The sequence below is a fragment of the Phragmites australis genome, chromosome 5 (genome assembly GCF_958298935.1).
Source record: "Phragmites australis chromosome 5, lpPhrAust1.1, whole genome shotgun sequence".
NCBI classification, from domain to species: Eukaryota; Viridiplantae; Streptophyta; class Magnoliopsida; order Poales; family Poaceae; genus Phragmites; species Phragmites australis.
Window position 1 is genome coordinate 5,219,317 of NC_084925.1, and position 26,479 is coordinate 5,245,795.

At 43.9% G+C, this 26,479-nt stretch overlaps 1 protein-coding gene across 1 annotated transcript; it reads right to left on the minus strand.

Moving 5' to 3' along the window:
* Window positions 1-323: 323 nt before the first annotated feature.
* Window positions 324-7,634, minus strand: LOC133918545 (glucomannan 4-beta-mannosyltransferase 1). The gene is made up of 9 exons (XM_062362463.1): window positions 7,245-7,634; window positions 7,018-7,116; window positions 5,159-5,411; window positions 2,076-2,186; window positions 1,848-1,984; window positions 1,567-1,680; window positions 1,237-1,436; window positions 920-1,126; window positions 324-839 (listed from the first exon to the last, which is right to left on the minus strand). The coding sequence occupies exons 1-9, from the start codon at window positions 7,521-7,523 to the stop codon at window positions 677-679; spliced, it is 1,563 nt and encodes a 520-aa protein (XP_062218447.1). The 5' UTR covers window positions 7,524-7,634; the 3' UTR covers window positions 324-676.
* Between the last annotated feature and the right edge of the window lie 18,845 nt (window positions 7,635-26,479).

Consider the following 26,479-nt stretch of genomic DNA (forward strand, 5'->3'; position numbering starts at 1 on the left):
CTTACTGCCTACTGGCTACTGCTACTTCCAGGATTTCAATTTCATGTTACTTTTTTTTTTCCACCGGTGAAAAGACCAAAATTCATGAAATTTTAGTTATTTTTCGTCCTTTGCTATGTGAATCACAAATGTCAGTGGAAGAAAATTTCGGAATTAGTTATTTTGTCCCCTCCAAAATTCCTGAAATTCGCAAAATTTCACTAAAATTTCAACAAAAATTTTAATCCCTGACTACCTCGTAGTTCATAGAAATAGACCCACAAGAGGGGACTATATTCGACACATGTCAAATGTAGCGGCACACAAGAGAAGGCTTGGAGAGGTAAAAAACCAAGAGAAGGCTGAACACTTGATTTTGCTCAAAACATGTCTGAACCTCTTTTTCTGTATGTTACTAGTACATTGGAAGCAGTCATCCTGCACCCCTTAAAACACAGCACATACTTGCTATATATAAGCAAAAACACCAAAACATTCCTGTCCATTTCCTGCAGTGATCTTACCACACTGCACTTCTATTTTACAGTAGTACATACAACAGAAGGCTACATGATCAGTCCTCAAAAAGACACAGAAAGTGAGGACCGTGTGATCTTTACTTCAAACTGGTTGTCCACTACGAAACTTGCTGAAGACATTGCGAAAATCAGAGGCGGACGATCTGAACATGCTTCTGTTATGACTGCGGGACGATTGTGCCAATGTAGCCGATACCGACAATGAAGAAAGCGATTGACTGAAAGAAGAGGTATATGAAGAAATGGTCCTTCCCATACGCAACATCATAGCATCCGCAGGAGAAGAGGAAGGCTCCCACGCCGAGCTCCGTAACGTGTAGCCTGAATTTTGTTATTGAAAATTAGTTTCAGGGCTTAAAGAAAACACCGGGAAGATGGTAGAATTCATTTTTGTTCCATACCTCTCCCATATCCTCATAAACTGTTTCATGAACTGTCTCTTGTTCGCTTTACTAGACGATTTCATCTTCAGAGCGTTGCCGAGCTTCTCTGTGACGACCCATTCGTTGGCCCTGCCAGCCTCTAACAAGCCGATCAATGTGGCCTTGGTTCTGTGCAGTGACATGACGTTCTCAAAGGCGACCCAGAAGAAAAGCAAGTGAAAAGACCTGCAAAATCCGACGTCTTCGAGTTAAGCAAGCATGTGGTCTGATCACCAAGAATCATCTTTTATGGCCATATTTCATTGGCTTTGTAAGGTTTTCGAATAGATTTTCACCTGGGAGTTCCAACAGCATTGAGGAGGGTGATGCATGAGGGAATGTAGACACAGCCCCACTTCGGTATCCGGACCTCGGGGACAAAGATCGTTGCTGGGATAATTAGGCAGTAGAACGTGAAGGTTATAATATGTGCCACGATCTTGCGTATCAGGAAGAAGTTGTAGATGACATGGATCTTCTTCCAGATTGTCACTTTCTGCAGCATGATCAACACCATGTGGGTTAGCAACACTTTCTGCTTGCCTTAAGTTTTCTGAACTTAATCGGATGTACTGTGTTTAGAGGGTTTAAATTTCTGAATTCATGTTTAGAATGTTTACAGAGACCTTATTTGTCACAATCTCCATCAGCATCTTCCTGAACAGGTTTGCCGGCCCACACGACCACCGGTGTTGCTGAAACCGGAAAGCCTTGAAAGTGCTCGGCAGCTCACTTTTCACCTGAAAAATTGCACATGTCGTGGATTAACTTCACTTCCCTCTTGGGCAATCTGAATGTACTATTGTCTCAAAAAGAAGAAATGGCTGCAATGCAATGAGAGCAATGCAGAAAGCTGCGCTGGATGCTAGCTGAAGTTGATGGATGCCATGATTGGCATGAACTGTACCTGAACATCACCCAGGTAGACAAACTTCCACCCCTTGAGGCTCGCCCGGATGGCGAGATCCATGTCCTCCACCGTGGTCCGGTCCTTCCACCCTCCCGCCTCGTTCACCGCAGAAATGCGCCACACGCCGGCAGTCCCTGGTTGCGAGAACGAATCAGATGCCATGGACAAGATGCGAATGTGGAATGCCAATTGCAGGTAGAGAGCACAGGATGTGAGCTTGGCTACCGTTGAAGCCGAAGAAGGCGCAGACGGAGGAGCTGACTTCTTGCTCCACCGTGAAGTGGTAATCCAGGGACATCTCCTGCATCCTCGTCATCAGGCACTCGTCTGCGTTCACTGGTCACCGCCAAGAACAGGAGAAAAAAATAATACAGTCATCATGACCATCATCGTCCATGATAATCACGAGGAAAACGAGTGACAATGAAAACTGTGTACTAATAGAACAAAGAGATCGGCCAAGAAATCACAGCTAGACCACACGTAGTATAAAAGGGTTTTTTTCTGTGCATTATCAGTTGGGTAGACCAGACAAATAATTTACTGCTGCATTGGACCAGCACTGCCGCGGATACATGTGCATGTTACTTTTTTGGGATAAATGCAAAAACCCCCCCAAAAGTCACTTGGATTTTGACTTTCCCCCCCAAAAGTTGTTTTGTTGCAAAAAACCCCCCAAAGGTTTGATTTTGTTGCAAAAACACCCCTAAAAATTCAAAAAAATTTAAAACAAATCACAAAAAATTCTAAAAAAAACTAGAGACAATTATAAGACCTTTTGTGAAATTTGTTTTCAAAAATAATATCCTTTGCATCATATTTCATAGAGAGTAAGTTTGAAAAAAAAGAAAAACGTGCAACTCATTTATTAATTCGAGTTAAATGCATAGTTAATTATTTACTAATCCAAAAATCATGAAACAAAATTTTTTAGTCTTCTTACATGATCCTCTATCTTGTAAAAATACATGAAATCTTGAAATAGTTATTGTAACGTGCAGGATTCAGTAAATGAGTTGCAGATAGATTAATTCATAACTAATCCATAACACCCCCAAAATTAGTGAAACCACTTTTATTAGTTTACTTAAACAATTATTTGTGTAGGAAAAATAATGGTAGACATGACAAAGTTAAAATAACATGAGTTAATAAATGAGCTGCACATTTTTCTTTTTTTTCCAAACTTCCTCTCCATGAAATATGATGCAAAGGATATTATTTTTGAAAACAAATTTCACAGAAGGTCTTAGAATTGTCTCTAGTTTTTTTTAGAATTTTTTAATGATTTTTTTATTTTTTTGAATTTTTAGGGGGTTTTTTGCAACAAAGTCAAACTTTTGGGGGGCTTTTTGCAACAAAACAACTTTTGGGGGGGAAAGTCAAAATCCAAGTGACTTTTGGGGGGGTTTTTGCAGTTTTCCCTACTTTTTTTAACCTGTTTTTCTTGTTCTGACACTTCTAGCTTGTTTAGTGACCAATTGGACCAGACGACCAAGCAATGTGGTCAGGCTGGACAAAGGCATGGTCTTTAAAGTATAGATTTGAACACTATTTTTATTCGAATATGTTTATAAAATATAATAAAGTTGTGATAAGGTGAAACTACTTTTTTAAATGGAATATGTACATATGATTTTAGTGTATCCAGTATAAATATTTTTAAAGATATTGGTAGTCAAAGTTTTAAAAACTTGAACAAAATATTATCCAAAACATCATGTATTTATAATCAGAGAGAGTACAAAGTTACAGCCAAAGGCATCTAAAAATAAGTTACAGAGGATGGATCACAGCACACTAAAGCTGAATGCCAATTGTCAAACCCAAAGCAGAGTCAGGATTAGTGTCACTCCGTGCTAATTTTGGTTCCATTTTCCATCCACAAATGAGGATGGCATTCCATCCAAAACTACCATCCTCAGTCACGTGTAGACTCCCTCACGCCTAATGCGCGAACTTCCTCGGCGCCGTAGCTTAGTTTAGTCCAGGGAAATCCTATAATATATTTTTGCTCATAAATAAATTCACCATGCTTATCCGGATCTGGATGCGTTTCCACATGGGCTCCGGTACCGATTGCAACTCGATGACCGTGTTCTTTACTAGTGAATTGAGAGAGGCTCAAGGCTAGGCTTTGGGGTTGGCGCACACCAGGCGGCCATGGCGAGCCTGCACTGCACGAAAGCAGAGCAGAGACAGCGAGCCCTGGTCACGGTCAATTATGTGTGCCCACGTCTGCGTTCCGGGATCACCGACGTTTCCGGCGGACCCATGGTCGCAGAAAACTTGTCCGGCAGCGAGTGGGCCGGCCTACTGTCACTCTGTCAGTGGAGTGTGGAGCTGGGACACGGTTCATGTAGTTCTGGTCTTCTGGATAGGGACTTGAGAGAGAGAGAGAAAGACAAGAGAGAGAGAGAGAGAGAGAGAGAGAGAGAGAGAATGCATAGATAGATGGAGCTGGTAAAGTGAAGCTTTTGCTGTGTTTCTTGTGACTCCTCACGGCAGGCACCGATGTCTCTGGACTGTGCATCATCAGTCCCACGTGGCACGGTTCGGTAAGGATCTTATGCCACCACATCTGCGCAGCACGAGCGAATATGCAAATCCTGACAGTGAGAGGCAGTAAACGTCCGGCAGACAAAACGCTAACTTACCCAGGCCGCCGTCACCGACCGACGGCGACACCGCAGGCTGCGACCTATCCTGGCGACGGGGACGGAAGCACGCACGCTCCCTGCCGCGGCCGCCGACGGCATCGGCGTCCTCGCGTTATCTAGATCGGCCGTGCTGTGCCGGCCAGTGCAGACTGCAGAGGATCTGCCGGTGACGATGCCGTCCGGTCCCCGTCGGTGGCTTCTGGTGCCTGATCCGGTCAGGTCAGGGGAGATCCAGGTGCCGGGTACGCCAGCTCAGCCCGCCGACGGCCGTGGCGCGCGCGGACGTCAGCCGCGGCACACGACAGACGACAGCCCCACGAGCAGAGCGTGGCACGAGCCGACAGGGTCAAGGCGGCTCGCTTTGCACCCATCCGCTGGATCAGTGGCTTCTAAATTTAATCCAATGCCTGAGGACGCTTCTCCTCGTTATCCTATTTCAACGTTGACGCTAGCTCCTTCGACATGTGCCCTACTTAGGCCCCCGAGTCTGTTCCAAACCCCGGTTTCGGTTTAACACGATGAGTAAAACTCACTCACTTGGACTTGCATCCTAGCAATTCCCAGGATAAATTAAACCAAGTTATCTTGGACGAAGAAAACTGTGTGCAATTAATTCGATGGATGCAGCAGCTGGTGAATAGCTCTTACCGAACCTCCATCGCGCCTGGACGAGCGCGATCTCCGGGTTGTGGACGAGGTACGGGATGGTGCGCTTCAGGAAGTCGGGCTCCGGCTGGAAGTCGGCGTCGAACATGGCCACGAACTCGCACCCGCGCACGTACGCGTGCTTCATGCCCGCCTTGAGCGCGCCGGCCTTGTACCCCTGCCGGTCCTCCCGGATCTGGTACGTGATGTTGATCCCCTTCCTCGCCCACCGCTCGCACTCCAGCCGCACCATTTCCTGCGTCGCGCACCATGGATTACCTTGGCAATTCTTTTTTTCTTTTTCTTGTACGTGCTTTTAGAATAGGTTTAAAACTATCGAGATTGGTTGTATAAATGTTGTAATATTAGATTTGTCTTTCTTTACTAGTGCTTCAATAGAATACACTTTTATAATGATGTATTTGTTTTAGGTTATGAGAAGTAGTACTCACAGTTATATCTCGGAGATCGTAAAAAATCAAAATTTCACTACCATTAGAACTGCGGGACGCGTGCAGGCGGCTAGATGCTAAATTATTTATATCTCCGCACCTCGCACTACCAATGCGGAGTTGCCAAAACCCAACCCTCCGAGTGTAAAGAATGGAGAGGGTAGCGGGATCCAATGTAAGCCTACCTCTAATAGCAACTTCAGCTCATTTTCTATTTTTACTCCCTATTTATGAATAAAAAATTCTCTATTCAGATTTTTTTCTTATTTTTCAGCATGTTTCAACCGATTCTATAAATATGCTTTCCATTTACTACAACGCGTGTCTGTAAAATAACTATTCTTACAACGTGTCAACAAATGGATAGAACTTCTCCCATTTACTAAATATAGGGAGTAATAGATGGTAAATAAAGAGTCTAAAAGTAGAAAATTGGATAGGAAACCGATCCGAGAGTGTTTTTTTTACCGTTTTTGCTAAAGTTTAAGATAGAAAAGAGACCAGCGGCTGATTGGAGTTGCTCTAAGGGGTCAACACTCGGCACGGCTTTTGCACGTGCCTCGTCAGTGCTAGGGTCCTTTTGCTGTGAGGGTCAGCCGGTCAGGGACAGAAGACTAATGCTGACGATGCGTCGCAGACTCGCAGGGGATCTAGGAGAACAAATCCAAGGTGCCGTAAGGTAAGAATTTTCTTTTTATTGCACAAGACGTTTTCTTTTGACACGCTAGGAGCTGCTGTACCTGAAAAATAATGAAATGATACTAGTACGACCTGATAATGCGTAGGCACAGTTCCCGGCAATAATATTTTCTTGATTCCTCGGGAACGGAGCCATTTTCTGCGTTCTAAAAATGGAGTATTAGCCTAAGCAAAAAACGTCATGCGTTGCTCTTGCAATGGGAAAATTCGTTCGCGTGAATTTAGAGAGAGGGAGGGGAAGAAAAAAAGGAGATAAAAAAAGAAGAAGAGAGATGCATGAGCCCCTCCCTAGCTCTTCTCTATCCGGCACTGGATAACAGGGAGCCTGCCGGGGGAACTAGGGACAGCACGGCCGTACCATGATGCGATGTGCAGCGTGAGTCAAGACGACGAGCGTGGTCCGGATCAGGCGTCTGGTAGCGTCACGGTCTTTTCGATAAAAGTAAATTTTATAGAATTCCTTTTTTATATGTATTTTTTAATATAATCATTAAATCAGATGATATATGATTAAATCAGGAAGATCTTTGAAATTTACTTTCCTTTTCGTAAAAGTAAAAAAGCGTTCTCCATCTTTTTTTAATTTTTTACGAAGTACTATACTTTACTACCCCCTCCAAAGCCCGTATCAACGGCCACCCACCGACAGTTGTCTGTCGAAGGAGGACGATAGCTAGATGATTACGAATGATTAGCACTAATGACGCATACCTTAATCACCGGGTCCGTGGAGTCGTCCAGCACCTGCACCACCAGCCGCTCCGCCGGCCACGACAGCCCGCACACCGCCCCGATCGAGAGCTGGTACACCTGCAGCACGCCGTCACGCACAGCCAAGGTGATTAATCACTCCGGATCGGCCGGTAACCAAGCTGAGAGCTGCTGCTAGCATGCTCGGCGAGGGCGGCCGTGCGGGATGCGCAGCGTACGTACGGTACCTCGCGCTCGTTGAACATGGGGATCTGGACGAGCACGGAGGGGAACGCGGCGGGGCCGAGCTCGGGGTCGTCCTCGGGGACGGGGTCGCAGCGGTACCGGCGCTCGGGGCGGCGCCCCAGCAGGCGCACCCCGGCGATGACCACGGCCATGTACAGCCGCTCCAGGAAGAGCAGCACGGACATGGTCAGGCACACCGCCACCGCCAGCCGCAGCAGCGGCACGATCACCGGCGCCCGCACCTGCGACCACGCCTCCGGCAGCGCCGCCGCCGCGTCCATTGGGTGAGAGCGGGCAAGGGCAATGCAGCGCGCGCGGGCGGGCGGCCGCCGGCGTGGGGTGGGTAGCTAGCGGGCTGAGGTGTGGGTGTTGGGGCGCAGGCTGCGGAGTGTGGGGGAGTGAGCGGGGTTTATAGAGGCGCGTGGAGGCACATGGCGTGCGTAGGGTTTTCCATCCACTGTACACTGCGAGTACATATTTTTTCCCAGAAGGACTTTTCTAGCTCTAAACTATGAATATTTAGTTTTTTTCAGAAGGACTTTTCTAGCTCTAAACTATGAATATTTAGAGTGGAATAGAGTATACAGAGAGGAATCGAGCAGAATGGCATTGCTCCAGTTTGTGATTTGTTTTAACAAGCGTATGTATCATGCTCTCGACTGTGGACCTGTGTCAAATGAGGTTGGAATCCAAACTGTTACACATCACAGTGAAGAAAAACAATTGCATTATTACTGCAGAAGCTGACGGTATCATAAAAATGAAATGGAATGGATCAGATGGGGTTAACAGTAAGAAACATGGATGGATGGATTGGAGCCTACTATACTATTGGACCATCCATCATTGTCCTGCCCGGCGAGGGGTGTCGGTGGCGCGGCGAGGGCTGCCTTGAGAGAGAGAGAGTTTCCAGGTCTGTGTAGGACGCTTCTTTTGTCTCGGGATTGGCAAACAAAAGCGAAGAGAAAACAAGGGAGCAGACGAGTCAAGTTCCTAGGTCGGCCATGCTTTGTTTCCCTGATTTTCCTGCAGTGGATGAGCTAGCTTTGCACTACACATGAGTCTCATTTCATGAAGCGGACCAGAAATCATTACCGCTCAGTGATGTCCACAATCATCATCTAACATACGCATATCTCTTCATCTGGCAAACTTATGAGCATTTTGTACGGTTCCTCCATAGACCCGTGACTGTGATTTTCTAGTCGACGAGAAAATCGATCCTTGCTTTTGCAACAAAAGAAAATCAGAGATGAGCAAACCAGGCAAAAGTGCCAAATTTCTCTAAGCTTGTAGTCCTCCAGGCATTTCAATTTTGATTTACATTTTTTTTTCATTCACCGGTGGAAAGATCAAAATACGCCAAATTTCACTAAGCTTGCAATCCTTCAGGATTCAAATTTTGTTTTATAAATTTTTTTTTCATCGGTGAAAAGATCAAAATTCACAAAATTTCACGATTTTTCATCCTCTGATCTATGGATCCACATGTCAATGTAAGAAAAATTCAAATTAGATATTCCGTTTCCCTCCAAAATTTACAAAATTTGGATGAAAATTCGGTGAATTTTTAATCACAAATCCTAGTTTCTGAAGTGGCCTTCTTTCTAGCTAGCACACAGAAATAAAGCGCCCCACTTGGCTTGCTTTGGAGAGAGGAGGGGCGCACCATCCACAAGACGGCAGGCGTTAACAAGGGAAGTGTTCCCTCCGGCCCAGCCACATGCGCGGCTTCATTTCGCTGCCCTTGCCGCGCTCAACATGCAGAGCTTACGATAGGTTTGGTTGGAGGATGGGCTAAAAGAGATAGGGCTATATATTTTTTTAATAAGATGATTTATTTTTCTGTTTGTTTGGGATGGATAAGATGAATTAGTTTTTTTTATAGAATGAAGTAATTAAGGATGAGTCAGTTTTCTGTTTGTTTCGATGGATTAGATGACTTGAGTCGGTTATAATGAGCTTACCTTTTAATGGAGAAGAATTGGATAAATTTGTGCATGTTTAAATTTGTTTGAATTCAAATTAAATTAAAAAGAGAATATTACATAAAATGATAAAAATAAATATAAATGGAGTATTACAGAGAAACTCTTTTTTTTCACCAAATAATATAGGGTTGGAAATATTTTTATAAATTAGTAGATCACATGAGAAGAATATTAGTGAATTTTTCTAGATTTTTAGGAACTTATTTGAGGCATTAAAAATTAGTAGAAGTTATAAAAGTAGTTTTTTGAGAATTTTAATTAAATATTGGTTCAGACTTTTTAGATTAAACTATTGAGTTCTAGTTTGCTCATAAAAATATTTAATTTTTTTAGATTAATCTTATACTCATAGATAAAATAGAGAGTTAAATAAAAAATACATAAACTCATATGTACGATACAAAGAACTAAGGAAACATGATGAGTGGATCCGGCCGATTTAGTCGCACGGAGCTATCTACCGTAATAAGAGAATATTTCTTTCCCTAACCATTTCATCCACTTTCATCTAGGAACCAAATACCTAGAAAATCTAGAAAACCTGAATCTACCAACCAAATACCTAGAAAACCTGAATAAGACCATCCCAGGTTCACCCTATGAACCAAAGGCACGCTTAACCAGCAGCCGCATGGATTATTCAAACATGGCCTTCGCTAAGACCACGAGGCCATCCAACGAAACGACGAGTCGCGTGGCCACCAGACCCCACCATGCGTTCTCTACGGCGCCGGAGCTGTTCGTGGAGGCGTTGTAAAACTGGAAGCCGGGTGCTTTCACGGGATCGACGACAGCGCAACGTGACCAGCCACCGCATCCAAAGGTCTCCTACGTACCGAGTCAGCGCTAGCTCACCGACTGTATTCATTTCGTTTTTTAGCTGTGTAAATACAAAGCAGCGAGATGGAATGTCTTGAAATTAGAGAATATTTTTTAAAATTTTAAGATAGAGCTGTTTAAAAAATAGTAGAATACAGTTGTTTTATTTCGAATGTGATACTGATGGTGAGCTCAAGGTACTAAAATAAACTTATTCTATCACACTTACTAAACAAATATTTACATATGAATGAAATCATTCTATCCTTAAATATATAAATGGAATCATTTTATCTCACTTCACTCTCAAACCAAATACTACCTTAGATCAGTCAACTCACGGCCTATCGTCCTATCTCTTCGCCGTTTTGGCCCACACCTTCTTCTCACCTCCAACCAGTCTTCCACGGTGCCCACCCCTTTCTTCCCATCATCAACTAAAAAAATACCTTCTTGTTGCCCTGCCCTACCCACGTCCCATCTAGAGGTTAAAATTTCATCGAAAGTTCTACGAAATTTTGCAAATTTTGAGAATTTTAGGGGGGACTGAAATATCTAATTTTGATTTTTTTCTTTTAATAAAATATGAAACCTACATATCAGTGAAAGAAAATTAACTAAAATTTCAATAAAAAAATTATAATTTCAATATTTTCCCTGATGAATAAAAAAAATTATAAAACAAAATTGAAATGCTTCCCACCACTGCATGTCCTACACAGCCGAACTGACTCCCTCCCGGCTTCTACAGCAGCCAGGGGAGAGAACCCGCGAAGGATTGAGATCCTCCGCGCTACAGTATTTTACGCTGTAGCAAATTCACTGTCGCACGGACACTGCCTTAAGGTGGCTTTATTGTGTAAAGACAGAGGATCTCAATCCACCCGTGAAGTACTATCAGCAGTCGGGTACTATCAGCAGCAGTGAAGTCAGAGTGATGGACATCAGGCCTGGTCAGCTGTGAGATGATGTTCAGCTAATATTTCTAAGAGAGATTAGCTTTTCACAAGGCACTGATTACGCTAACAAGGACAGAACATGAGGCGATGAAGCAAAAGGAGATACAGGGAGCAGCAGAACTTAATTTTTCATGCTTAACATAGTATAGTAATACTTCTGAGCAGCCAAAAGCATCACAGTGTCTCTGTTCAAAATACTCTACTCTCCAGTGAGTATATCCCAACTTTCCTTGCATCGATCTTGCAATGCATTTCTTCTGACACTAGTGCAAACAAGAACAAGAAAGTCTGCTTGATCTTTGTAGAATTGTTTAGAGGAAGAGGTACAAGGAGTAATGACTGTTCCCGAGTTCAGCATGAGGCATCCACATTCCGCAGAAGAAGATGAAAGAGGATGCCTAGCATGCTAATAGTATCAGCACTTGAAGTTTGTCTGAATTTTCAGAAACTGATAGAGTATCATGATGCATCTGCAGAGACCTTGTTTCGCGTAATCTGGTACAAGCATTTCCTGAACAGGTCAGCTGGCCCACAAGACCCATCTTACCGTCTGTTGTGCTGCTGCTACCGGTAAAGATTTGGAAGTATACTTCGCAGTTGAGTTTTCACCTGACACCGACACACATCTCGATTGGCTACCCTCCCCAATCTGTTTTATCTCTTTGCCTTTTTAGGGATAGTTTGTTTTAGCTAGATATTATGAAATACAGTTGGTAGATTTTATATTGTAATAAATTGTATTGTAAAAGCTAGATCGTAAAAGTTAAATTATACAATCTGCAGAAGCTGATAAAATTCAGATTGTTGGATTGTTACAATCTAAAAGTTAAATTGTTACAATCTAAATTATGATAAGAGACTATTTTGTTTTAGCTTGCAGACTGTGAATCATAATCCATAATTTTTAAGGTCCTAATTATTTTAGCTGTGGATTGAAAAAACAGCTTGTAAATTATGAATAATAAAAAACTAAGTTGTAAAAACTGAATTGTACAATATCATAATCTGTAATTTGCAAGCTGGATGAAACAAACCCTTAGCTTAACAACATGCAATTCCTTAGGGGGCCAGTTTAGAACTTTTTTTCTCTCCCCCTTAATTCCTACAGAAAGTGAATTGTTTCCTACGGGATTCATGCAAAATTCCTATTAGATTCCTGCTTTCCAAAATGATGCGAGTGAGAGTCTAATGGTTTTTTATTATAGTGTTAATTTAATGGAAATTGTAAAAAAAAAATGTTTTTGCTCTCCGGCTAGCAGGTCTTTTGTTGGCATTTCGTCGGCCGATAAGATACTATTTTGATAATTTTTCAAAAGTAAATATCACTTTTACAAATTTCTATTAAATTAATAATATTTTTTTTTTTAAAAAACGTGAGAGTCCTACCATCTCCTTGCTAGTAGATCTTGCGTGACAATCGTAGGTATCCCTTCCATGGCAAGTAACCACGCCACGCTATGGGAAGTGCGACACTGATGGATTAAACTCTAGTGGGCTCGACGGCACCCTGCTGTTTTGCCATCAGGCTCTTTGCGTGTTCGCCTCCGCTTCGGTTTCTAGCAAGCATATGATCTCTCTTGGTCGGAGCTAGCGACGTGCGGCGGCGGCACCTGCATAGCAGGGGAGGCGTCGTACCGGCGAGCCTAACCCGCTTGTTCGGAGGCGTAATTAGCGGCGGATTAGGGCCGTACATGACAGGCCGACCATTTAATCAGGCCGGATTCGACGTTGGTGTGACGCTGACGCTACTAGAGTTTTTTTTATTTTTTTTATTAAAAATTTAAATAAATAGATTTCCTGCAAAATAATTTGCAAAACTAGGCGCCTGCAGCCCTCTCAGGGGCTATAGCTCTCTGAGGGGGCGGTTAGGGCTATTTTTTTCCTCCAAAAATGTAATTTTTTGTGTAATTAAAGAAATAAAAAGGAAGGGGTGTAAGAAAATTAAGAATTTAAATTTGGAGTAGGTTATGTAATAGTCGGAGAATAAAAAATCAGTAATTAATAGTCGCAGTATTTTACGTGGGTATGGGGTGCGAACGAGGACAAACATAGGGTGAAAACATTACAATACACTGTAACCGCGACGACACGATGAGAAAACAAAAGTGGCATGTACGGTTCGCACTAAGACCTACTTATTAGTGTGCCAATCCTAATCATAACATGCCTTAGGGAGGGAAAAGTATGTCGGGTTACATTAGGTACTCTCTACTGAGTGCATCTAGGATACTTTCCCTTTCAGAGGGCATCGGGACCTGCCGCCTTAGCACGGCGGACTCTCTCCCGCTTCCATTCCCTCTCAGCCTCCTGAGCCTGAGCCACGGTACGGTCGCGCGCCGCCTTCCTCATGCGCTCTTCTTCCTCCCGCTTGAGGCGAAGTTCCTCTTGCTGTTGCTCGTACTCCCGACGTGCGTACGCTTCCCTTCTCCACCTCATGTTCATGTCGATCCACTGCTTCTGTGAGTCATTTTTCTCATTATCGAGCCACTGAATAAAATCACAGAGCGGTGGAGGGGACTGAACAAATGGAACAAGATGAGCGGTGTGATCACTTCTTCATTGAACGTGTCTGAATACGAAATGCATTTACGACATGCTAAGTCGACCATACAAAGTAAACGTGTCTTAATGCATAGGAGTACATCACGAAGCGAATATGCATATGTAAGTTACATAAAATGTAAAATGCTACTGTTGCCTCCCACATTGCCGTCACCCGTGCACCCCATCGTGGTCCCGATGACGCTGGTTAACCCTCACGTGACCCCCTGGAGTAGGTGAGGGGGTCGGGTGGACCGACGTGTCTGGTAAGCCTAGTAGGGACCACCGGTGTCGAGGCCTCGTCCTGCGTGAGCTGTGTTCGAAGGGGAGCACTAGAAACCTGGGACCGTTTTAGGACGTCGTAGTCAGGTGTGCCCCCGAAGAAGTCACGGACGAGGTCGTATGCGGCATCGGGGCCAGCCTCATCCTCCTGACTAGGGTAGGAGGACTGTGAAGGCTCCGCAGGCGTCTATGTGTACTGGTTGGAGGGGCCTACGAATAAATAATCACGTTAGATACGAACAATATGGTATTGAAAGTAGTAGTAAAAATTGTATAATTGTAACTGCATGGTACGACGGTGCAGCAGAAGAAGACCATGCTGACGTGCCGTAGTATGGCTCGTACGTGGCGGGCGGGGTCGGGCGTGAGGCCGCCAAAGACGGACCGACCTCGTCACCGAAGTAACCAGAGCATAATATTAACTTATTTTGCTGAAAGTATTACAAACTAGGATGAAGAAAACCGGCAGTACCTGAGGGTGGACGCACATGGCTCAATCTACGAGGCTGCGTCGAGACTTATGCAGGCGGACCTAATGAATGTTTAATAATAATAAGTAAAGGATATTGTTCAATATTATTTAAAAGTATAATTCGTACCAAGTTGCTCCGAGCCTCCATGACGTGGTAGAAGGGGTCGTGTGGGTGCCGACACGGAAGAACGTCGGTGCACGTCTGATGGCCGAGACGACTCGGCGTGGACACCACTGGACCTGGGAGGCGGTCCATTGTCCCCTGAGAGGGCTGCAGACGTCTAGTTTTGCAAATTCTCCTGCGAGGAATCTATTTATTTAAATTTTTAATAAAAAAATAAAAAAATAAAAAAACTCGACGTTAGGGTGGTAATGGGCCGGATCATATCAGGGCCCTACGGGTTTTAATCTGGCAGGGACGAGTTCAGGGGTAGAAATCGTCTCACGGGGTTATCGGGTTGGGCCCAATCCGAGTTGGGTTTGGTTCTGGATCTGATTTTGCACCGCGTGTGTCCCATGAGCCCGAAATCCCTCACGGCCCATTCCCTATTTACGCCTTACGGCCCATAAGTACGCACACCTCTCTGGCAAGCCGAGCGGCTCCTGTACTTCCTCTTCTCCATCGCCAACAGCTCAACCAAAATAAATCCCGATTGGATTCCTCTCTATCTCCAACAACGGGTTTGATCTGTCACAAAGGGGCGGAGGAGAAAGGGGGCGGAGCCCCTGCTGCAGCACGAGCCGACGGTGCCCTGCTACCTCTGTGACCGTCAGCGCTCTGTTGGGCGCCGTTTGCATGTGGTCGCTCGTGCCAAAGCCCAGCGAGCTGACGTTCTGCCGCGCGCCACATCAGCTCTTGCCGCACCACGGGTCGGCAGCGCCCAGCTACCTCTGTGACCGCCGGTGCCCTGCTAGGCTGCTAGCCGCCGTCTGCATGCGGCCGCCCGCGCAGAAGCCCTGCGAGCGGACGTCCTGCTGCACACCACATCAGGCCCTGCTGCCCACGAGGCCACGACACGCACCGACGGAGGCCCTGCAGCAGCATTTGCCACCCGAAGCACAGGAGGAGGAAGGAAGTTATCTACAACCCTGTGCCATCGTGTCGTCCTGTCAATCTGCGTCATGGAGCCGCATTTGCCACCCGAAGCACAGGAAGAGAGGGCGTCGCTCTCCCGCTACTGTCGCCCGTGCATCAGAGGAGGAAGCCAGGCGGAGCCCCTGCCTCCACCCGAGCCGGCGAGCTTGTGCCCCGACCAAGGCCCTGTCGCTGCCCACTGAGAAGAACGGGCGGAGCCTGCCGCGCTATAGTCCTTAATGGCCGTGCCCGGTCTCTGCTGCTGCTGCCTGTGGAGATCGGCCGCGCGTAGAGTGAGAAGAGACAGAGCCCCCCTGCTGCCATGAGCCCATGAAGTCACGCCGCCACGAAGGCTTGTCACCGCCATCCCGCCGCACCAAGACTGCCGTCGCCGTGTAAAGATCTAGATCCGCTCCTCCCCGTTCTCGGGTCCCTCCAGGGTCAGGGAGCCGGATTGATTTTTCATCCGGTAAACATTTCAGGGCCGGATCAGATTTTTTTTTTTTACTCTTCACCACTGAATACAGCTGTAGTATCTGAACATGAACGCGTACACTCACTTCACACACGTAATTTTAGAGGAAATACGCAGCATCTGAAATGCGCAACATCTAAAATTTTAGAGGAAGAACACTATTTGACGATAAATAGTATAGAACTATTGTATCTGAATATACTAGGATTTTTGTCAGTCTTAGGGTATAATTTTATCTTTGAGAAGAGAATCTATGGTCGTATAAAATCTGCTCGCATATACTCAAGATACACTACAAGAAATCTGACTGGCGATGGTCAAATAAGACTAATGATAACATATTTTTCGCATCACAACGCTTCATCTCAGACTCTACATCATTAAATGTACTCAGTAACAAAGTTCACGAAATTGTCATGTAACGTATTACATTTTATGACAATTATACTATCGTCATGGAAGAGAGACTTTTCAGTGAAATTTTATTTGTCATGTAATGTGAGATTAAATGTTATTATTGGCTTGTGTTTCGTCACTAAAATTCCCACATCCACTGCTTGTCCATGACGAAATAAAGAAATCGACATATAGTTCTCTCTATATCACCACACATCATATGAGAATATTAGCAATATCAAAATACATTATAGAACAATATGAATATTTGGACCATCTCATTACATCAAGCCACATAATCTTTTATAAAAATATAGACAACACAGATCAAGTTCATAACTACAAAATATAAGCATGCCGTCATCTTGCCATGTATGCAGTCATCACAGACTTTAAAAGATATTTTATACCATGTTCTACTAAAAACATGATTAATTTGAACCATGCATTCATCAAAGGCTTCAAAAGCTACCTTGACCGTATCTGGAACGTCCCCTTAATCTATGTTCCCTTGCCGCTGCCACTAGTCTCATTATGCCCTCTACCGATGAAGGCATGGTGGTGGTTCACTGAGCTCATTGATGGCCCCGTGTACAGGGCGATGGTCAGGACCAGCTAGGCATAGCACCACGCCGTTGGCCTTGGCCATCCTCGATGAGCTCCTCAACCTCACCACTTTCAACCTGCATACATATAATTTTATTTTAACACAGGAGAATTAATCGTGTATTTTTATATCGAGCTACATTCAAATTAAGGTTGTATATGTGAACTAGTATAGTAGGCCATTGTTATTATAATTAATTGACAAGGAGATACTATAATTATAAGGGGCTGCCAAATTTTGTAAGTGAGGACGTGAGGCTTATGTTGTACACATTTATACTCACTTTATTTCTACAAATGCAACCAATACCCACTTCAATAAATTTAGCAGCAAGTTCTTTTTTTTTATAGTTAAATATTCATACCCCCTAGTATTAGTTAATTAGGAATCAGACAATACAGAATAGTCCAAAAGAACCCAAGTAGTTAAATGAAAGAAAGAAGGTAAATGCTTCAGAAGAACTTACATTTATTTTTTCTATGTCGATTTTTTCCTGGAAAAGAGCATTGGACATTGATTTGCCACTGACCTTTTGCTTCCTCATTTGTTTATTACTGCTTTCCTGTAGACAACATTGACACGTATTTGGAAGTGTCGGTGTAAAGAATAGTGGGGTTCCCTCGCGGGCGGATCCACGCCGGTAAGATATCAGCAAGTGCCACATGCCATGTTTTGTTCGGAACCATGGTCCTCCCGCATGACCAGTCAGCAACCGCGCGACCAGCCAGCGACCACGCAACCAGGTTCTCCGACCAAGCTCCGCGACCGGTCCCCAGTCACAGGAGCAAACCCCGCGACCAGTCTCCTCTGGTCGTGGGGCAGGTATGTGTCTAAACAATCTAATCACAATAAATACTTTTTCACTTGAGTATTTTTCCTTCCCCAGGTCCTCTTTCCGGTCATTCACGACATGGTCGGCGTAGAGCAGTCGTGACCCGTCCCGTAGCATAAAACGCTACGGGACGACCTAACAGACATGGCAGGAGTTATTTTGCAGGTGCGCAGGTGGCTTGTGGGGACGGGACAGGGTAGTCCGGGCGACCGGGATGACGTAGGCGGTGGAGTTATGGGATATGCTCTGTAGCGTCGTAGAGAAAATGGGATACGTCTGCTCTTAGTAATGATGAGCCTAGGTGGGAAGCTCTAGCTAGGCCTGGATCCATGTCTTGTCTTACGTGTAAATCCTCTCTCCCTTTGATATATAAAGGGAGGAGTACTAGGCTTGTAAAAGGTTTTTTGGGCCCAACGAGTAGAAGGCTGGGTAAGAACATCATCTGTACCCAACTTAGACCACAAGAAAAGAATACACAGGATACATGGCTATTACCCTGAGGGGGCCTGAACCTGGATAAACCCCGGTGTTCTTGAGTTGCACATACTCAACCAGATTCAACAGACGCATTCCGAACAAAGATCACGCACCCACTGTCCAACATACATCGAAATCACTGTCAGGAATTTGCCCTCGACAGGAAGTAACTAGAATATGGCACGATGCTGCCACACTTGAGTGCCCGCATATAGCAAAAATAACCCTATTAGATTATGATTGTGATTCTGATGATTAATGACAACATAGTCAATGAGACTGACATGTTTGTCAAGAATATATGTTAGTAGGTTTTATGGATACAATACATAAAGAAGCCATGGCAACCGTAACAAAGTTAGGTCGAATTGAAGAAGTCATAGGAAGATTTTCATCACCGGATGGTCCGGTAATGTGGATGTAAGCTCACCAGAGCATATTTGACAAAGAGGGAGAGAGGCTTGAAGACCTCACTAGAAGGTCTGATGATTAGCAAGTGTGTTCACCGGAGCAAGCAATTCTTCCAGTGAAGGGTGCCATGCTGAAGAATTAATGCTAAGTCTCACTGGATAGTCCGATGATCAAAGCAGTAATAAACATCCACAGCATTGAGGTGTACTAGGAGATAGAGAGGGAGTAGTGTGGGGTGCAGGCGGTGGCTAGGGAAATGAGAGGGAGCAGTGCTAGGGATGGGCGGTAGTGTGGAGACGAGATGTTATTTAGGGTTGTTAATGGGCTATAGAGTGCCGATATTGGGTTGGGCCATAAATTTGTTTATCTGAATCAAACCTGAAGAATCACTGGGGTATACTGGGCTGGGCTCTATGACAAAACTGATTTTGTCATTGAGGTGTACTAGGCACCGCCTCATATTTTTGTGACTATGATATATAGTAACATCATAAAACAATGGACATTCGATGATGATGGTAATAGTTCGTAATAGATACACCTGACGAAACTACCCTACAATGGACTCATGACGAAATTTCTTGAATTGTAACCAAATAACCCCCATTTTGTGACATTTTCAAATTTTGTCATGGCCTTTTTGTCATAGATGATCAAATTTCTTGTAGTGATATCACGTAAACAAGGATGTTTATCTCCAAGAACAAAAAGAAAGGACTCAAGAGACCGCACGATGACCCTCCTATATATACAGAGCCAGGGAACCCTACGGAGGACAAGCCCATCTAAGTCATTAGAAGACATACGTGTCATCTCATGCCATTGAAGACCACGGAAGCCCTCAATCCACTAGATTTAGATTCATCTAGGCTAGGCGCGCACCCCTTTATAACAGTCTTAGAGATCAATACAAGAAAAATATGACATAAGGTTATTATCTTAAGGAAAGCATGGACTTGTATAAAAATTCCTTTCTGTGTTCTTTGATTTGTCTACACGAAGCGTCCCCTACCTCTTCTACAAGTTCTTAAGATCAGCAGTTCACTAATCATCGACAACTGGCATTATCCATGGGGATCAAACCCACGACCAGCTTTGTAAGTTTATGTATAAGTACTTAGGATATATATATATTGTAATATTAGTAGTCATATTACTAAATAGATCAATATATATCGTTTTTCCTATTTCGATCCAATGCCTTAAAAGCTTAGATAAGCCGATATTCAGGTATTTACGCCCATGTGCGCTCTCGGATTTTTGGACTACATATCTGGGAACTCTTCCTCGATAACCATTTGTGGGCTTCATATGTATTCAGACTACAAAAGCTTGTCGTACGCGCCACAAAAAAACATTTTCTGACGAGAAGGGAAGACCAATTTTAGGGACCACAAAGAGTCTTATCGAGTTCGCGAGTGCCTAAAAGCTAAGACGCTTTTCGCTCTAAGTCTGACCTAAGGTAATTGCGATGTACATCTCAAAAGGTGGTTCCAAAACTTCATAAACTACTTAGAAGATACAATTCAAAGGCAGTTAAATGTTTCTTGTATTCATGAAGAGTCACAGTCTAAGCATTATAGTAGAAATATGATATTTTCATTTAACAAAAATTTGAGCACTTTTACAAATAAGCTAAAGGAAAATAAAGAAATTTACAAGAAGCCCTAAGATCTTCTAGGCGTCGGGCAGGAGGAGGAAGAAAGAAAACAAGTCAGGGACATCTCTCCCTCGTCTTTTTCTACTATGACTGCTGTCATCATCTTCGGTGTCGTGGAGGATGAAGACGGTGTGGAGGCCCTGGCTCTCCACCATCATCATCGGTGTCATTGCCCTGGATATCCCCTTCGGTTGTCCTCGCCATTGTTGATTGAGGGCGAAGGTGAAGAAGAAGACGAGACCTTGTCATCTTTAATGGAGACGCTGCTAGTCACCTCCTCTTTCTCTGCCTTAGCCGCCGCCTCTTCTTCCTGTATCTCTACCTCCAAGAGGTTCTAGTTTACTTCATCTTGGATTGGGGATGAGTCTTCGGGTGCCAGGGACTTGCTGTCTTTAACAGCGACACTACTGGTCACCGCCTTCTCTTCAACCTCCTTGTCGGAGGAGATGTCGCCGACTTTCACAACAGAACTAGACTCAACGCGCGAGATTACGGTAGTGTTAGAGTAGTATACTCTAGTGAAGATGGATGGCTTAGTGAAGATGGAGACTCCATGACTAGACTCTGGTTTGGAGCAGCAAGGCCTCATCGCGCAAGGGCTTTTAAAGGCTTCCGAGTCAGGGAGACGACATATTTTCGCATTCGAGCATTAAATGCTAGGCACAGTAACGTAATGGCTCAATGGCAACCAAGCTCTAGCCAACCATCAATATCACATCTTTTCGGCTTGATCATGCAAACAAAGGGGCAGCCTCTCGGTGCATTCAATTACACGCTGTGTATTTTGAAGCGCACGTGGCGATTGAGAGAACAGAACATTACGTTGTCATACTCGTGCAATTCTTTTTGTTAGTCAGAGAATCTCTTCATCATCATGTAATTTTTTTGCTACGATGGTTCAACTTTCAAACTTGGGGAGCGACAAGTCTTTTCCTCTCGTCCTTTTGCAATCAGGCAAATAAAAAATCCTACTCGAATGGAATACCTTCTCGAGGACTTGCTCGAGAACTCGGAGACATTCAAAATCCCAAATAGATGATCTGAAGACCCTAAGAACTCGGTTGGACATGTCATCCTAATTGGGAGCCCGAGTTCTACTCGATGACGTGGTCAGTCAAAATGCTAATCTTTGCTGACTTGGTCTTTGATCCGTCGAAGCCTTATTTTATGTATCGGTGGGAGACTTGACGATGAGTTGTATATAAGTACCATATTTGAATAACCAATGGTTTTTCTTCATTCTTGAGGTATATCTTTATCGCCGGGAGAAAATCCCTGAACAAATAAAAACTGACCGCATATATCTAGGATATCTCGTAAATAAGAAAGTTTATCTCCAAAAATAGAAAGGAATGAGTCACGAGGCCATACAACGACACAATATATATATATACAGTATCAAAGGACCCTACGGAGGGCAATCTCATCCAAGTCATTATTAGAAGACATACAAGCCATCTCCGCTATTGAAGACTGTAGAAGCTCTCCATCCACCAAGCCTTTCGCAGTTAGATCTATATTAGCATCTTCCCCTAACTACACGCAAGGGAGCTGTCCGTCTAGGTTAGATCAATCTAGGCTAGCCACACACTCCTTTGTAAGAGTCTTAGAGATCAATGCAAGACAAACAGTACGTAAGGCTATTATCCTAAGGGTGCCCTGAACTTGTATAAAAAAACCCATTTGTGTGTCACTGATTTGTCCACTCGAAGTATCCCCTACCTATTCTACAAGTTCGTGATATCAATGGTTCACCAATCGTCGGCACTATTAATATTGTAATCTAAACAAAATGTAACCAGTCCTATGTGAGCCTAATGATGCAAACACATAGGCAACACGGGAACCATCTCTTAGTGTGAGGTGTGAGGGTATGACTCCACATACTAGGATTTCTATAATTTTATGCACATGCGAGTGTTTTCAACGGTATTTCTTTTTTAGGAATGACGGCACGAGCTCTGCCAATTTTATTAAACTAATAATAAAGCAAAAGTTTAAGGGAAAACAAAGAGGGTCACTAATGAAGGAGTAGACCACCACAACTGAAACAAAGGGGCAGGAGGTGGCAACTTCCTATCACGTCACGGACCTACAGCTAACATATATTCGTCAAAGTCCTCTTTAATCTTAAGGGCCACATCTAGAGCCGAATTGCTTGTGTTTTTGAAGGTTCTTGCATGTCTCTCCTTCCAAATGTTCCACCAAAGAGCGATCACGAGTCTGTCAAAATGTCTTCTTAGCTGTTTATCTATCTTCTTTGCGGTAGCACGCCACCAACCGAAGAGGGTGTGAAACCGATCCATCATTGGTAGGTTTTTCAGCTGCAACAAGCTTAGGAGACATGACCACACCACTTTTAGGAACACACAATCTTTACAAAGATGTGTCCGAGTTTCATCTTCTTGGTCACAAAGGCAGCATGTCTGAATATGATGCCATCCTCTTTTTGCCAATTGTTTGCTGTCAGGATCTTCTTTTGTAGGAGAATCCATGTGAAGGTTCTGCATTATGGATGCACTTTGGCATTCCATATAGCTTCCATGTTGATTTTCATCATTGTACCATGGAATTGAGCATTGTATGCACTACACTGCTTGTTTGTCATCCAACGCCAAGCGATTTGGTCAGGCACATCTTGAGCAAGATTGACTTGTTGGATGCATTCCCAAAGTTCCGTTAACTTCAATAGCTCTTCTGGCATGGTGATTTCGTCCAGGTAGGATAGCCACTGATGGTTGCGAAGCCCTCGTTTTACACGGAAGTTCTTCCTCCTTGGTTTGGCATAGATTAAAGGGGCCATATTTCTTGGAACCATCCCATTAATCCAACTTGAATTCCAGAAGTAGGCTTTCTCTCTATTTACCACTACTACTATTATAAAAGCATGAAAGAGATCACGATCTGTTTGGTTATACGGCAAAGGAAGCCCTTTCCAAGGGCGATCGTTGTCTTGCCATTGGAACCAAAGCCAATGGAGGCACAAAGCCCTTGCAAATCTTTGAAGGTCAACAATACCTAAACCTCCATTCTCTTTTGGTTTGGTTACAGTTGCACAATTCACCAAGCAATGGCTGGCACAAACCTTATCGGGCCCCTCTCCCTTCCATAAAAAGTTCCATCGAATACGATCAAACTTCTTTTAAAGCCATTTCTATAGTGGAAAAATTGTAAGATGGTAACTTGTTTTCGAGGATAGAACTGATTTGACTAGAGTCTCCTGTCTTGCGATCGAGAAGAGCTTTTCTTGCTAGCCTGGTAGCTTATTTCTGACCTTGTCGATAAGGGGTTGAACATCGACTTTTCTTAACCATCGTGTGTGTAGAGGAAGTCCCCGGTCTTTAAAAGGGATGGTTCCAATTTTCCTTGGGAAGCCAATCGTGATATTTTCCATATTGATCTCACCGCAACATATTGGCTAGATTTCCATTTTCGCAAGATTTGTGATGAGCCCCGAGCATTTGCCAAAAGCATCCAATATCATTTGTAGGGCATGGAGCTCTTCTCTATCAGGATTGGCGAGAATTGCGGCGGCGTCTGCATAAAGGGAACATCGAAGGTAGGCTCCACTTGGTAAAATCGATTTGAGAATGTTAGCTCTAGCTGCCTCAGTGATGAGTCTATGCAGGGGGTCGATAGCCAGGATGAATAACATTGGTGATAGAGGATCTCCTTGTCATAGGCTTCTTGCATGATGAAAAGCAGGACTTGGGATCCTATTTAGCATAACCCTTGAGGAGGACGTTTCCAGAGTTGTCAATACCTAGTTCCTCCATCTTTGGCCAAAACCAAGTACTTGTAGAACTTCGATCAGGAAAGGCCAACTAACGGAGTCAAAAGCTTTGGAAATATCTAGTTTGACGAAGAGTGCTGGATGTTTAGCTTTGTGGAGCTCTTTGATCACATTCTACACATACAGAAAATTATCATGAATGCAACGCCTCTTTATAAACACACTTTGGCTTTTAGGCACTAAATCTTGGAGGTGCGGTGCAAGTCTATTCGCGAGCATCTACGTGATAATTTTAGAGATGCTACTGATAAGGCTTATCGGTCTATAATCGGCTACAAGTTGGGGACCATCCTTTTTTGTAAGTAACATAATATGTGCCTCATTGATCAAGTTAAGTTTGTCTGATCCCAAGCGATGGAAACTGTTCAAAGCTTAAACAAGATCCGCCTTGATTGTTTCCCAATATTTTTTGAAGAACAGTCCTATGAACCTGTCTGGGCCCGGAACCTTTTTGGGATGCAAATCATTGATTGTGCTGCGTATTTCCTCCTCATCAAAAGGGGCTTCCAATTCTGACAGATCACAAGGTTGATAGTTCAAAGCTTCCCAGTTGATAGCAAGTTCCCCTGGTTTGTTTGTGATAAGATGATCGATGAAGTGCTTGTACAATAGCGTTTCTTTTTGCTACTGGGAAGTGGTGATTTCATCATTGGAAACTAAGGTTGGAATGTTTTTCTTTCTCCTCCTTGCATTTGCCGAGATATGGAAGAATTTTGTGTTGGCGTCGGACAATCTGATCCTTATCAACCTTGCTCGCTGCTAAGCATAGGATTTTTGTAGGACAGCTATGCCGGTCGCCCTCTGCTTCAGCCACCTTCGCACCTTCGAAGGTCTTTTTCAGCTTGCAAGAGCAATCGAGCCTCTTGTGCAGCATCAAGTCTGAGAATTACCTCTCTTGCTATTTGTAAACGTAAACTTAGATCTCCAACATTTTGTTTCCTCCAACACTTGTGGGCTTTGGTGGTCCCATTTAGCTTCACATGGATTTTGATAATGTTGTCGGAGACTAGGACCGGTTGCTGCCAGGTGTTCTGGACTATTTCCTGGAACTCCGGTAGAGATGCCCAGTAAGACTCCATGCGGAAACTAGTGTATCTGTGTACCAAGGCTTCTCCATTAAGAAGAAGCGGACTATGATTAGATCCATCTGAGGAAAGCGTCGAGAAGTGTGCAGTCGGGAAGAGCAAGTCCCATTCAATAGTACAGAAGAAGCGATCAATTCTTGTCATAGTGGGCTATGCCTGATCGTTGCTCCAAGTAAACTTGCGTCCATGGAGCTTCAACTCACTGAAATTTAAGTCACCAATCGTTCTTTTGAATTGTCTCATCATGTTTAGGTTTAGTCTGTTATTATTTTTATCTTGTGCCTAATAAATTAGGTTGAAATACCCGTTAATTAACCACATAGGCTTTATTAGAGGTTGAAGGGCAACGATGTCGTTTAGGAAAAGAGCTTTTTGATCTTGACCCTGAGGGCCATAAATGGTTGTAAGGGACCATTTATAGTTTTCCGCTAGCATGTTGATGGTGGCTAACAATGTATGCTCTGTTGTGTGACACTCTGAGATAGTAAAGAAATTTTCATCGCATGCCAATAGAATGCTACCACTCGCTCTAGTTGATGGCAAAGAAATATAGTTTTTTTTATGAAATTGGGTCCAAGAGTTTCCAACATAAAGGCTTCATCCCAGGTCTGAACTTTTGTCTCTTGAAAACAAATGATAGTCGATCTAGTGGATATGACCAAGTTTTCAACGCTTGTGCATTTTGCTGCAGAGTTCAGACCCCTGATGTTCCAACATAAGATCAAAGCATTATGTTATGACATGAACGAAGGACAGAACAACTCGACTTAGAGAACATGTATATAGCTCACAGCCAAAAACAAAGGATGCGACCCTGCTATTCCCAACACACACAGAGGCTGTTTTGGTAACCAGCAGCTTCCTAACACACACATGTTGGCATGACCCTACTGTTCTGCTAACCAGCAGCTTCTGTTCGACGATGAGAGAGTCTGAATGACCTGATGGCCCTCTGAAGGCAAAGACAACGGCAGCACATGGTGACACTAGAGAAGGGCTTGGACCAACTAACTCCTAAAAGAAACAGCAAAGAAAACATAGAGAATAACACAGAAAGCATGGTTGGGTAGCTGATTGCTACTGGCTTGTTCCTCATGACCTTTATGGCTACACCAGCTCGGTTTCTTGGGGTGGTTCTGACGCAATCTTTCTTGTTACCTTCCTCTTCTTTCGCAGGCCTTCTCCCTTGTCCATCAGTGTGGTGATCACTTCAATAGTTGCTTTGGACAAGGGTTACTCGAAGCTCTACAAGTAAGAGGAAAGTTTATCGATTTTGGAGGGTTGTTTGGGGAAACCTCCCCTAATTTATTAGCTAACACTTGTTGCGCAAACGGTAAAACATCTTTTCGTAATGAAGCTCTT